Source organism: Leucoraja erinacea, chromosome 5 (genome assembly GCF_028641065.1).
Source record: "Leucoraja erinacea ecotype New England chromosome 5, Leri_hhj_1, whole genome shotgun sequence".
In the NCBI taxonomy this organism is placed as follows: domain Eukaryota; kingdom Metazoa; phylum Chordata; class Chondrichthyes; order Rajiformes; family Rajidae; genus Leucoraja; species Leucoraja erinaceus.
The window spans coordinates 2,830,379-2,845,901 of NC_073381.1; the positions used below are offsets into that span (position 1 = coordinate 2,830,379).

Consider the following 15,523-nt stretch of genomic DNA (forward strand, 5'->3'; position numbering starts at 1 on the left):
GGGTCCGATCCTGACTACGGGTGCTGATGTACGGAGTTTGTACGTTTCTCCCTGTGACCTGCGTGGGTTTTCTCCGGGCGCTCCGGTTTCCCTCCACACTCCAAAGACGTACAGGTTTCTAGGTTAATTGGCTTCTGTAAATTGTAAATTGCCCCTAGTGTGTGTATGATGTATGATAGTGTTAGTGTGCGGGGATCGCTGGTTGGCTCGGCCTCAGTAGGCCGAAGGCTCTGTTTCTTCTTTGTAGGCCGAAGGCTCTGTTTCTAACCTAAACTCTAGACTAAACTGTGTAGGAAGGAACCGCAGATGCTGGTTTTAAATCAAAGATAGAGTAGGCTAAATACTTTAGCACACAATTAGTTCGAAGTCAATGAGCAGGCTTTGACAAAAGGTTTGGTGCAGCATTTCTAATCAGACTAGGCAGAAGAAGACTACTTTATTATGAGACAGCTACAATCCTACATTAGTATGTAGGACCTCCCTCTAATGCCGCAGTGGATGCTAATTACATTATGCTTCTTCAAAAATTTGTGGAAAATCATTTACTATCAATAACAAACAAAAGCGTTCATTTTCAATCTTCAATGTTCAATACTTGTTCAAGCATTATATTAACACTATCTAATTCCTCCCTTTAGTTTAGTTTAGAGATACAGGGCGCAAACTGGCCCTTCGGCCTACCGAGTCCGCACCAGCTAGCCATCCCCGCACATTAACACTATCCTACACACACCAGCGACAAATTACACATACACCGAGCCAATTAACCTACAAACCTGTACGTCCTTGGAGTGTGGGAGGAAACCGAAGATCCCGGAGAAAACCCACGCGGGTCAAGGGGAGAATGTGCAAACTCCGTACAGACAGCGCCCGTAGTCAGGATCGAACCCAGGTCTCTGGCGCTGTGAGGCAGCAACTCTACCGCTGCGCCACCGTGCCACCCTTCCTTCTTGTTCAGTACAACATTTTGGAAACCAGAGGGGCAGCAACAATATATATCAATCTAAATTCTTTGAAATTAATCTTATGACCATTCTTAAAAAAAATAACTGCGTCCCTTGAATGTAACTACAACCTGAAGGTTAATCTCCAACAGAGCCAACAGTTGCAGTAATATAACCCTCTTTTGCATTTTGTTAAAAATTCAATGTAAATATGTTGTTTATGAATAGCGGATGTGGAAAATAATCTTCTGTAACAATGTTTAAACTAAAGAGAGACAATTGTTCTCCCTTCATTGATCTTTCAATATAAGGGATTACATGTATATATACACACTCACACACACATCTATATATCCATATATGTGTGTGTGTGTGTGTACATATATGAACACACACACATTATATTATAATATAAAATAATATATCATATAATATTATATATATATTTATATAATATTATATGATATTATATAATATAATATAATATATATATAATAAAATAAAATAAAATAAAATAAAATAAAAATATTAAAATAAATATTAAAATAAATATTAATTAAAAAATGCACACACACACACACACACACTCACACAATCATTCACAACACACACACTCACACAACACATATACAACACACACTCACACACTCCACACAACTCACACACACACACACACACACACACACACTCACGCACACACACTCACACACATACACACACGCACACACACACACACACTCACACACACACTCACGCACACACACTCACACACACACACACACTCACTCACACACTCACACACACACACACACACTCACTCACACACACACACACACACACACACACACACACACACACACACACACACACACACTCACACACACACACACTCACACACACACACACTCACACACACACACACACACACACTCACACACACACACACACACACACACACACACACACACACACACACACACACACACACACACACACACACACACACACACATACATATATGGGTGCATAGATGTCCGTGTGTGTATATGTACAGTGCATTGGGAAAGTATTCAGACCCCTTCACTTTTTCCACATTATGTTACGTTACAGCCTTATTTTAAAATGGATTAAAAAAAATTTTTTTTAATCATCAATCTACACACAATACCCCAGAATGAAGAAGCGAAAACAGGTGTTTAGAAATGTTTGCAAAGTAATTAAAAATAAATAACTGTAATACCACATTTACATAAGTATTCAGACCCTTTACTCAGTACTTTATTGAGGCACCTTTGGCAGTGATTACAGCCTCAAGTCTTCTTGGGTATGACGCTACAAGCTTGGCACACCTGTATATGGGTAATTTCTCCCATTCTTCAATGCAGACCCTCTCAAGCTCTGTCAGGTTGGATGGGGAGCGTCAATGCACAGTTATTTTCAGGTCCCTCCAGAGATATTCGATCGGGTTCAAGTCCGGGCTCTGGCTGGGCCGCTCAAGAACATTCACAGACTTGTCATTGAAAAGTGAAGGGGTCTGAATACTTTCTGAATACTTGTAGAACAAGGGGTCACAGTTTAAGGATAAGGGGGAAATCTTTTAGGACCGAGATGAGGAAAACATTTTTCACACAGAGAGTGGTGAATCTCTGGAATTCTCTGCCACAGAAGGTAGTTGAGGCCAGTTCATTGGCTATATTTAACATAGAAACATAGAAACATAGAAATTAGGTGCAGGAGTAGGCCCTTCGAGCCTGCACCGCCATTCAATATGATCATGGCTGATCATCCAACTCAGTATCCCGTACCTGCCTTCTCTCCATACCCCCTGATCCCCTTAGCCACAAGGGCCACATCTAACTCCCTCTTAAATATAGCCAATGAACTGGCCTCAACTACCATCTGTGGCAGAGAGTTCTAGAGATTCACCACTCTCTGTGTGAAAAAAGTTCTTCTCATCTCGGTTTTAAAGGATTTCCCCCTTATCCTTAAGCTGTGACCCCTTGTCCTGGACTTCCCTAACATCGGGAACAATCTTCCTGCATCTAGCCTGTCCAACCCCTTAAGAATTTTGTAAGTTTCTATAAGATCCTCTCTCAATCTCCTAAATTCTAGAGGGAGTTAGATGTGGCCCTTGTGGCTAAAGGGATCAGGGGGTATGGAGAGAAGGCAGGTACAGGATACTGAGTTGGATGATCAGCATGATCATATTGAATGGCGGTGCAGGCTCGAAGGGCCGAATGGCCTACTCCTGCTCTTAATTTCTATGTTTCTATGTTTCTATGTAGATGGGTGCATAGATGTCCATGTGGGTATATAGTTGTGGGTACATAAACACACACACATATATGCACAAAAACACATTTATGTGTGTGTGTACATATAAATATATATAAATATATATATTTACATATGCGGGTGTGACTATATATACACAATTTATGCACAAACATTTATACACACACATATGTATACACGCATATATATATATATATGTCTGTGTGTGTGTGTTTATATATATATATACATATACATACATACATGCACCTAATTTCAAACAGTAATCTGGACAAATGTTTAAAATGTAGCCACAAAAAACATTGTGCTTGTGACTGCAGCAAATACGAGATAATATAAGGGATCATTTATTTAATTAGTCTCTGCAACAGATGCGATGTAAAGATGTGAGCTCGGTTACCGGGCAGAAAGCCTTGATTTTATTTGTCGCTTGTTGCAGCGGCAGTGTGGAATGGTTAAGGCTGACTTTCTATGAAAATTAAAATACCCGTTTCCTTAGTAACAGCAACGAGGCAGGTCTTTAACATGCACGCACGGAATGGAGGTACAATATATAAACAGGGTTTAACAATCGCTGGTAACTCTGGCAAACCTACACAGTCTCTTTTAAGGTGAAGGGGACAAGATTTAATAGGAATCTGAGGGGTAACTTTTTCACTCAAAGAATGGTGGGTGTGTGGAACGAGCTGCCAGAGGAGGTAGTTGAGGCTGGGACTATCCCAACGTTTAAGGAACAGTTAAACAGGTGCATGGATAGGACAGGTTTGGAAGGATATGGGCCAAACGCAGGCAGGTGGGACCAGTGTAGATGGGGCATGTTGGTTGGCCATGGGCAAGTTGGGCCGAAGGGCCTGATTCCATACTGTATCTCTGGCACTGTAACACTGTTATGCCCCTGTCCCACTTAGGAAACCTGAACGGAAACCTCTGGAGACTTTGCGCCCCACACAAGGTTTCCGTGCGGTTCCCGGAGGTTTCTGTCAGTCTGCCTACCTGCTTCCACTACCTGCAACCTCCGGCAACCACCTGGAACCTCCGGGAACCGCACGGAAACCTTGGGTGGGGCGCAAAGTCTCCAGAGGTCTCCGTTCAGGTTTCCTAAGTGGGACAGGGAGCAACTCTACTGCTGGACATGCCAATTATTGAAGACTGTATCATGGTTTTCAAATTAATGGTTTATCCCAGGGAATATATATGTAATTCCCAGTGAAATCCATCAGTTTACACAACGCTTCTGATTTTATAAAGTAATCTGTTCGAATGCTCAAAAAACGTATCCATTAAAATTTCCCTGGCTCTCTGCAGTAAAAAAAGAAGCTGCTATTTTAGCTCCTTGAGGATAATGGGACTGTGAAGGATTTCTGAGCGGCTTTGTATTTGTAAAGTGCATCCATCACTCTCCACTGACATAGAGGAACTGAAGGATCTCAACCCGAAACGTCGCCCATTCCTTCTCTCCAGAGATGCCGCCTGTCCCGCTGAGTTACTCCAGCATCCGGAGGCTGCAGCGAATCGTCCGATCAGCAGAGAAGGTTATTGGCTGCAACCTTCCCTCCATTGACGAACTGTACACTGCAAGGGCCAGGAAGCGAGCGGGCAAGATCATCTCTGACCCCTCTCACCCTGGCCACAAACTCTTTGAATCACTTCCCTCTGGAAGGCGACTCCGGACTGTCAAAGCTGCCACAGCCAGACATAAAAACTGTTTTTTTTGTAACGTAGTAACTCTACTCAATAACCAAAAATCTGTAGCCTCCTTTTGCTCTGGTATTTTATTTAATTCACATGTTTAATCAATAATGTTTTATTTTTAATGTTTAATATTTTATGTGTCATTCCTAACTGTCACTGTGTGTCATGTTGTCACTTGTGGGCGGAGCACCAAGGCAAATTCCTTGTATGTGAATACTTGGCCAATAAACTCATTCATTCATTCATGCATTCATTCATTCATTCAATCATTCATTCAATCATCCATTCATTCATTTTTTGTCTTCGGCGTAAACCAGTTCCCTCCTACTCATATTTTGCTTGGGCAGCTTACAACCCAGCAGTATGAATATGATTTCTCTGGTTTCAAGTAACCCTTGCTTTCCCTCTCTCTCCGCACACCCCCACCCTAGTTCTCCGACTAGTTTCATTGTCCTCCTGGTTAAATATTACTGATTGTAGGCCTCGTTCTCACCTTCCCCTCAGCCAACAATGCACCTTTCTACATTTCCTTTAATCATCGTCCCCTTTGATCCCCCATTTTCACACCTTACCCTTCCATATCTCTACGCCTCCCTCTCCCCTGACTCTCAGTCTGAAGAAGGGTCTCAACCCAAAACGTCATCCATTCCTGCTCTCCAGAGATGCCGCCTGCCCCGCTGAGTTACTCCAGCATCTTGTGTCTATATCCGGTGTAAACCGGCATCTGCAGCTCCACACCATGTTTTTATTTCTTAATTTAGTTTGGAGATGCGGCGTGGAAATAGGCCCTTCGGCCCACCGAGTCCGTGCCGACCAGCGGTTACTGTGCACCAGTTCTATCCCACACACACACACGAAGGTGGACAATTTACAGAAGCCAATTAACCTATAAACCGGAACATCTTTGGAATGTGGGAGGAAACCGGAGCGCCCGGAGAAAACCCACGCGGTCACGGGGAGAACGTACAAACTCCGTACAGGCAGCACCCGTAGTTGGGATTGAACCCAGGTTAAGGGGGGACTTGATAGAGGTCTTTGAAATGATGAGAGGGATAGACAGAGTTGAGGTGGATAAGCTTTTTCCATTGAGAGTAGGGAAGATTCAAACAAGAGGCCATGATTTGAGAATTAAGGGACATAAGTTTAAGAGTAACACGAGGGGGAACTTCTTTACTCAGAGAGTGGTGGCTGTGTGGAATGAGCTTCCAGTGGAAGTGGTGGAGGCAGGTTCGATTTTATCATTTAAAAATAAATTGGATAGTTATATGGACGATAAAGGAATGGAGGGTTATGGTCTGAGTGCAGGTAGATGGGACTAGGGGAGAGTAAGTGTTCGACACGGACTAGAAGGGCCGGGATGGCCTGTTTCTGGATAGACTGGATAGACTCGGCTAGAATTTACACGCCAGAATTTAGAAGATTGAGGGGGGATCTTATAGAAACTTACAAAATTCTTAAGGGGTTGGACAGGCTAGATGCAGGAAGATTATTCCCGATGTTGGGGAAGTCCAGAACTAGGGATCACAGTTTAAGGATAAGAGGGAAGTCTTTTAGGACCGAGATGAGAAAATCATTTTTCACACAGAGCGTGGTGAATCTGTGGAACTCTCTGCCACAGAAGGTAGTTGAGGCCAGTTCATTGGCTATATTTAAGAGGGAGTTAGATGTGGCCCTTGTGGCTAAAAGGATCAGGGGGTATGGAGAGAAGGCAGGGATGGGATACTGAGTTGGTTGATCAGCCATGATCATATTGAATGGCGGTGCAGGCTCGAAGGGCCGAATGGCCTACTCCTGCACCTATTTTCTCTGTTTCTATGTTCCCGTGCTGTAATTGTTATATGGTTTTATGGTTATATGGTGTCTGGCGCTGTAAGGCAGCAACTCTACCCATTGCTTCTCTCCAGAGATGCTCTGCCTGTCCCGCTGAGTTACTCCAGCATGTGACAACCACGTTTACCTTGCTCCCAGGCTTCGGTCCCCTCTTCTTGGGTATTTTCAGCGGGAGGATTGTTTTGGCTGGAGCAGAGGCGGCAGCAGCCAGTTTAAAAGCCGACTGAAGCAGCTCCTGCCTCCTTTTCCTGCCCGGCTTCCTTCCCCTCCGCCCGGGAGTGTGTTCTGAAGACACTTTCATTGCTGACTGCATTTCCCCCGCGGAGATCTTGCCGGGCGTTGGGACAAGCAACCACTTCACACGAGAAATGAAACAGGTGACAAAATGAAGACTTTCAATGACTGGGAAGAAAACAATCAGAAATAAAATCACGACAAATTCTTACTCTGATTCCCATTCCTTTTATATATATTTGATATATTTTATATCCATATACACACACGTACATTAATGTTATTCTCTATCCTTTTACTCTATATATTTGATGCATTTTATATGTAATGTATATATTTACATCAATCTTACCCCGCATTCATTTTACTAGTTTATATATAGAAACATAGAAAATAGGTGCAGGAGTAGGCCATTCGGCCCTTCCACCTGCACCGCCATTCAATATGATCATGGCTGATAATCCAACTCGGTATCCCATCCCTGCCTTCTCTCCATACCCCCTGATCCCTTTAGCCACACATCTAACTCCCTCTTAAATATAGCCAATGAACTGGCCTCAACTACCTTCTGTGGCAGAGAGTTCCACAGGTTCACCGCTCTCTGTGTGAAAAATGATTTTCTCATCTCGGTCCTAAAAGACTTCCCCCTTATCCATAAACTGTGACCCCTTGTTCTGGACTTCCCCAACATCGGGAACAATCTTCCTGCATCTAGCCTGTCCAACCCCTTAAGAATTGCATACATTTCTATAAGATCCCCCCCCCTCAATCTTCTAAATTCTAGCGAGTACAAGCCGAGTCTATCCAGTCTTTCTTCATATGAAAGTCCTGCCATCCCGGGAATCAGTCTGGTGAACCCTCTCTGCATTCCCTCTATGGCAAGAATGCCTTTCCTCAGATTAGGAGACCAAAACTGTACGCAATACTCCAGGTGTGGTATCACCAAGACCCTGTACAACTGCAGTAGAACCTCCCTGCTCCTATACTCAAATATTTGATACATGGAATGTTCAGCCACACACATAAATAAATACCATCTCCATTCATTTCACTAGTTTTTTTTTAAAAATATATATTTTATATGTAATATATACATATGTACAAAAATTGTAATTCCCATTTATTTTACTGTGTTAAACCAACCCTCCCCTGTGACACCACGCCCCCCCCCCCCCCCCCCCCCCCCCCCGCGCGTTGGGGGACAGGACCCAACGGGTCCCACTTGGACTAGTATTTGTAACATTTTATATGTCAGACACATACATAAACCAGTGTCATTCCCATTCCTTTTACTATATGATATATAGTTTATATATTTTATATGTATATATAGACATAAGCCACATCAACATAATTCCTATACCTTTTACTATTATATAGATTTCTTACATTATATGTGATAAACATATGTACAAAAATTGTACTTCATATTCCATTTTCCTATTTTATAAAAATCTGATACATTTTACATGTAATGCACGTTCATACATCAATGTTATTCTCAGCCCTTTGACTAGATGATATATCATTTCACTGTGTATATAGTGATATATATTTTACTATATGAGATACATTTGATACATGTTCTGGGCAATATACAGATGGATATAAATCCATCTCATAATTGTGTAACTGCATGTGCAAGCTCACAACATTTGCAGTTCAATTAAACCCAGCAGAATAAAACCTGCTGCAGCTTATTAAATTGTTATTTCTGAATCAAGAATTACGACCACTAGTTTGGATTACCTTGTTAACTAGACTACAGCACTGAGCCTCTGGAGTCGTGGAGGTAGGATCAGACTGATAGTGCAGGCACAAGACGCTGGCATCTTCAGCAAGCGCTTCCTCCTAGTAACACCGAAACTGTGGTAGCCAGCCCGCCCGCCTTTCTAGCTGTTAACATCTCATTAAAGTGTAGCATTCAGAGCAGAGCCCAAACTCGATTTGCCATCGCTGCTGCAACAGTGAATTTCCATTCGGTTGGCAGCAACCAACCAACCTTGTGCTCTCAGAGTGGGGAGAGGGAAGGAGGGAGGGAGGGGAGGGGAGAAGGGGAGTGGGTGAAAAATAATTCATACGCACAAAATGAAGACGAGATGTTTCCTCTCACAGTCGGCTCAACGGGGAAACCTGCATCTAACGGAAAGGAAATAACACTGACATAAATAAACAAAACACAGTCAGAATCTGCCACGCAGAAACGAGTCAGATGGGTGTCTGTGAATGAGGAATGAAGAATGTGTGTTTTTTTTTCTTCAGGGAAGAGCCTTGGAGAAATCTACACGCTTTGGGCTTTAACCCCTAACACTCATCGCTGGTTGAAGCATGCAGTGCTGTTAATGCGACTTGAAAGAGGATGGGGGACCCAATCAGGCATTTTTCCACTGCTACTTTTTCCAGCTACTCTATTTGGCTCACCTCCACTGTTTCCAGGGAAACAAGCGCTGGTAAATGTCAAGTCAGCATCCCGGCGTATGTCACTAGTTTAGTTTGAGAGATACAGCGTGGAGACAGCAGGCACCCCCGGCACACTGACACTATCCCACGCACACTAGGGGCAATGTAGCATTTATACCAAAGCCAACTCACCCACCAACCTTTGGAGTGTGGGAGGGGAAAAAACCCCGAAGATCTAGGAGAAAATCCCATGCAGGACACGGGGGGGAGAAGGGACAAACTCTGTGCGAGGCAGCACCCGTGGTCAGGATCGAACCCGGGTCTCTGGCGCTGTGAAGCAGCAACTCTGACGCTGCGCCACCGTGCCTGGCATAACTTGTCCTCACCGCTGCCTCGTGGAGAGGTGGGTGTGTGGCATGGCATGGCATGGCATCCCCCGGTGGTATACATGGCAGCAGGCTGCGATTTTCTATGTTTCTATGTGGGCTAAATAGCTGACAAGATTTTCCTCAGTTCAGATATATATCTATATAGAAACAGAGAAAATAGGTGGAAATCTTTTAGGACCGAGATGAGGAAAACATTTTTCACACAGAGAGTGGTGAATCTCTGGAATTCTCTGCCACAGAAGGTAGTTGAGGCCAGTTCATTGGCTATATATTTAACATAGAAACATAGAAATTAGGTGCAGGAGTAGGCCATTCGGCCCTTCGAGCCTACCACCGCCATTCAATATGATCATGGCTGATCATCCAACTCAGTATCCTGTACCTGCCTTCTCTCCATACCCCCTGATCCCTTTAGCCACAAGGGCCACATCTAACTCCCTCTTTAAATATAGCCAATGAACTGGCCTCAACTACCTTCTGTGGCAGAGAATTCCACAGATTCACCACTCTCTGTGTAAATTTTTTTTTTCTCATCTCGGTCCTAAAAGACTTCCCTCTTATCCTTAAACTGTGACCCCTTGTTCTGGACTTCCCCAACATCGGGAACAATCTTCCTGCATCTAGCCTGTCCAACCCCTTTAAGAATTTTGTAAGTTTCTATAAGATCCCCCCTCAATCTTCTAAATTCTAGCGAGTACAAGCCGAGTCAATCCAGTCTTTCTTCATATGAAAGTCCTGACATCCCAGGAATCAGTCTGGTGAACCTTCTCTGTACTCCCTCTATGGCAAGAATGTCTTTCTTCAGATTCTTCAGAATGTCTTTCTTTCAGAGAACTGTACCCAAAACTGTACCCAATATATATGATCTGTGTATATGTGAGTATGTGCGTACACACACACACTGAACTTTTTTTCATTATACTGTTTACAGAGTACAATATTCTGTTGTGCTACTGCAAGTTCGAATTTAATTATTTTATCTGGAACATATGACAATAAAACACACTGAGGTACAGTGAAAAGCTTTTGTTGCGTGCTAACCAGTCAGCAGAAAGACAATACATGATTACAATCGAGCCGTGTGCAGTGTATAGATACATGATGAATAACGTTCAGTGTGAGGTAAAGCCAGCAGTCCCATCAAAGATGAGGTAGGGAGTAGTTCAGGACTGCTCTCTGGTTGTGGTAGGATAGAAACATAGAAACATAGAAATTAGGTGCAGGAGTAGGCCATTCGGCCCTTCGAGCCTGCACCGCCATTCAATATGATCATGGCTGATCATCCAACTCAGTATCCCGTACCTGCCTTCTCTCCATACCCTCTGATCCCCTTAGCCACAAGGGCCACATCTAACTCCCTCTTAAATATAGCCAATGAACTGGCCTCGACTACCCTCTGTGGCAGAGAGTTCCAGAGATTCACCACTCTCTGTGTGAAAAAAGTTCTTCTCATCTCGGTTTTAAAGGATTTCCCCCTTATCCTTAAACTGTGACCCCTTGTCCTGGACTTCCCCAACATCGGGAACAATCTTCCTGCATCTAGCCTGTCCAACCCCTTAAGGATGGTTCAGTTGCCTGATAACAGCTGGGAAGAAACTGTCCCTGAATCTGGAGGTGTGCATATTCGCACTTCTGTACCTTTTGCCTGATGGGAGAAGGGAGAAGAGGGAGTGGCCGGGGTGCGACTGGTCCTTGTTTATGCTGCTGGCCTTGCCGAGGCAGCGTGAGGTATAAGTGGAGTCACCTATCCATGTTCTCCAGAGATGCTGCCTGTCCTGCAGTTACTCCAGCACTTTGTGTCCTTTTCTGCAGTTCCTTCTGTTGGCATTTTATCAGTCTGGTTTAAGATGATCAGAGAATGTAAATTCCTGCCACCATACACATCGGGTGAATATGACGACCAACTTTAAGGGCCTGTCCCACTTGGCATTTTTTTCGGCGACTGCCGGCATCATTAACTGACGTATCAGGCCACCGAAAAATTCGCGGCGTGACGCGGCATGTTGGCGCATTGACGTGCGGTGTTTTTTCAGGCGTCGCGACATTTTTTTTGTCGCCGCTGGTTTTTGAAATGTAATTTAAACCCACAAGCAGCTGCAATGGTTGGAATATTTTGCTGAATTTGGCAAATACACAGAACTGGAACAACCTTAAACGGAGCTGGAGACGTCGGGCGCGAGGAGCGAGGGTCGGAGAGTGACCGGGGTAATGGTTCCAGCTCCTTCACGGTCGGCTGCAGGAGGTACCCCCCCACCGGGACACAAAGATGGCCGGGCGAGGAGAGAGGAGAGGAGAGGAGAGGGGCGTCGGTTCACGGGAACTGCTCCAGTACATCGAGCACGTGGGCCGACACGACTTTAGACTTTGAATAACGGCGCTAAAAATGGCGGCGCCCGCACGTGCAATATATGCAAAAATAATCTCACTGTGCAGTTGCGCATGTGTCAAATATAAGACTATTGACTATCGACCATAGAAAGCATACTGGCGTTTTGCATCACAGCTTGGTTTGGGAACAGCTCTGCCCAAGACTGCAAGAAACTGCAGAGAGTAGTGGATGTAGCCCAGTCCATCACACAGACCAGACTCCCCCACCACCATCGACTCCATCTGCACTTCATGCTCCCTCGGGAAAGCAGACATCATCAAAGACTTCCCCAACCCTGGCCATTCCTTCTTCTCCCCGCTCCCGTCCGGCAGAAGGTACAGAAGCTTGAAAGCGCGCACCACCAGACTCAGGAACAATTTCTTCCCCTCTGTTATCAGGCTTCTGAACGGTCCTCCCATAAGCTAGGGTACTGTCCGATTCACCTCTCCCCCATTGCGGACATTGGACTTTGTCTCTGGAACTGATGCGCTACAAAGCTGAGAACTATATTCTGCGCTCTGTATCTTCCCCTATCGTACTTAAGTTTGAATGATTGTACAGGATGTATTTATGTGGAGTACATACGATCTTTTCAAATCGTCTACTTTGGTAAACACGACACTAGTAAAGCTAAACTTTCAAGATTCACCATGCCATCAAAGTGAAAATTGGTTGAGTAATTATTATACGTCTCTTACTAAATGTGAAAAATTAATATATGACATTTTTACATGTACAATAAATTAGCCCTTAATAAATAAATTATTGAAGCCAAATGTAAGAAGCAGTTCTGAAGAGGCATAGATGGGTGTGCGAGTTTGATAATGAAATGAGACTATATATCTTATTAAGACATGTTAATATTAATATAATATAATAATATATTAATATAGAATATAATATAGAGCGGCACGATGGTGCAGCGGTAGAGTTGCTGCCTTAAGCCCCTGTCCCACGGTGACTTTCTTCGTGCGGCGTGACACGGCGTGACGCGGACTGACGCCTGTGTTGTCGTGAGCTGTCTCCGCTAGTGTCGTCACTTTTGTCTCGTCTCCGCTGGATTTTGAAATGTTCAAAGCCTTGTGGAGACGTTGCCTGTCGTCTCCTGTCGTAGCTTGTCGACAGGTCACGTCCGATGTCGCAAGGTCATGATCTCGGCGACAACCTGCGTCATCCTACGGCGACCGGCAACAGCGCCTGCGCCGAGATATGGATCAAAATGGCGTTACTAGTTCACCTCCCCCCTCGACTCCATTCAAGGTCCCAAGCAGTCGTTCCAGGTGCGACAGAGGTTCACCTGCATCTCCTCCAACATCATCTATTGCATCCGCTGCTCTAGGTGTCAGCTGGTCTACATCGGTGAGACCAAGCTTAGGCTTGGCGATCGTTTCGCCGAACACCTCCGCTCGGTCCGCATTAACCAACCTGATCTCCCGGTGGCTAAGCATTTCAACTCCCCCTCCCATTCCCAATCTGACCTCTCTGTCCTGGGCCTCCTCCATGGCCAGAGTGAGCAACACCGGAAATTGGAGGAACAGCATCTCATGGGCAGTCTGCACCCTAGTGGCATAAACATTGAATTCTCCAATTGCCGGTAGCCCTTGCTGTCTCCTCCCCTTCTCAGCTCTCCCTCAGCCCTCGGGCTCCTCCTCTTCCTTTTTCCTTTCTTCTACCCACCCTACAACAGTCTGAAGAAGGGTTTCGGCCCGAAACGTTGCCTATTTCCTTCGCTCCGTAGATGCTGCTGCACCCGCTGAGTTTCTCCATCATTTTTGTCTACCTTCGATTTTCCAGCATCTGCAGTTCCTTCTTAAACAAATTACTTGTCTTCTGTTGTCTTCAGATGCCGCAGACAGTGTCGTAGCTTGCGTTATCGTGTCGCGGGTGAACGTATGTTGACCTCAGTTGTCGTTGTTAGACGTCTGTGTGGCCGCAGGATGTCGTAGGTTGTCCTATGCTGTCACTGTCGTGATCATCCCAGGTCCCGAACAATTATAACCATATAACCATATAACAATTACAGCACGGAAACAGGCCATCTCGGCCCTACAAGTCCGTGCCCGAACACATAATCTCCCCTAGTCCCATATACCTGCGCTCAGACCATAACCCTCCATTCCTTTCCCGTCCATATAACTATCCAATTTATTTATTAATTTATTTTTAAATGATAAAAAGAACCTGCCTCCACCACCTTCACTAGAAGCTCATTCCACACAGCCACCACTCTCTGAGTAAAGAAGTTCCCCCTCATATTACCCCTAAACTTCTGTCCCTTAATTCTCAAGTCATGTCCTCTTGTTTGAATCTTCCCTACTCTCAGTGGGAAAAGCTTTTCCACGTCAACTCTGTCTATCCCTCTCATCATTTTAAAGACCTCTATCAAGTCCCCCCTTAACCTTCTGCGCTCCAAAGGATAAAACCCTAACTTGTTCAACCTTTCTCTGTAACTTAGTTGCTGAAACATTCTAGTAAATCTCCTCTGTACTCTCTCTATTATGACGCCGGATGACGTAAATTGTCGCAGCGTGACGTCAACTGTGTCCTAGCCTGCCGTGCAACTTGAACGGGTGGTAGATTGCAACCTTCACGTGGTCCGTCCTGTTTCGACTAATGCAATCCACTCGACATGCACAAACGGAAGATCAAATAGAACAAGTTGTCCAACAACTTTAGGCTGTGCACGCCACACGCAAGAAGAACAAGTAGTGCAACTTGACGGTTTTTTGGCCACCTGGTACGTCAGTCAATGACGCCGGCAGCAGCCGAAAAAGATCGCAAAGTGTGACAGGCCCTTTACAGCATCAGAGACCCGGGTTCAAACCTGACTACGGGTGCTGTCTGTACGGACTTTGTACTTTCTCCCTGTGACCTGTGTGGGTTTTCTCTGGCTGCTCAGGTTCCCTCCCACACTCCAAAGATGTGCAGTTTTAGAGACATAGAAAATAGGTGCAGGAGTAGGCCATTCAGCCCTTCGAGCCTGTACTGACATTCAATATGATCATGGCTGATCATCCAACTCAGTATCCCGTACCTGCCTTCTCTCCATACCCCCTGATCCCTTTAGCCACAAGGGCCACACCTAACTCCCTCTTAAATATAGCCAATGAACTGTGGCCTCAACTACCTTCTGTGGCAGAGAATTCCAGAGATTCACCACTCTCTGTGTGAAAAATGATTTCCTCATCTCGGTCCTAAAAGTCTTCCCTCTTATCCTTAAACTGTGATCCCTAGTTCTGGACTTCTCCAACATCGGGAATAATCTTTCTGCATCTAGCCTGTCCAACCCCTTAAGAATTTTGTAAGTTTCTATAAGATCCCCCCTCAGTCTTCTGAATTTCAACGTGTACAAGCCGAGTCTATCCAGTCTT

The 15,523-nt window shown here is 44.8% G+C and overlaps 1 protein-coding gene across 1 annotated transcript in view; it reads right to left on the reverse strand.

Moving 5' to 3' along the window:
- Positions 1-7,107, reverse strand: part of scml4 (Scm polycomb group protein like 4) — a 32,751-nt gene extending 25,644 nt beyond the window's left edge. Inside the window, exon 1 of the mRNA XM_055634931.1 lies at positions 6,889-7,107. Within this exon, the coding sequence (XP_055490906.1) occupies positions 6,889-7,074 (186 nt within the window). The 5' untranslated portion in view covers positions 7,075-7,107. The remainder of the gene's footprint in view (positions 1-6,888) is intronic.
- Between the last annotated feature and the right edge of the window lie 8,416 nt (positions 7,108-15,523).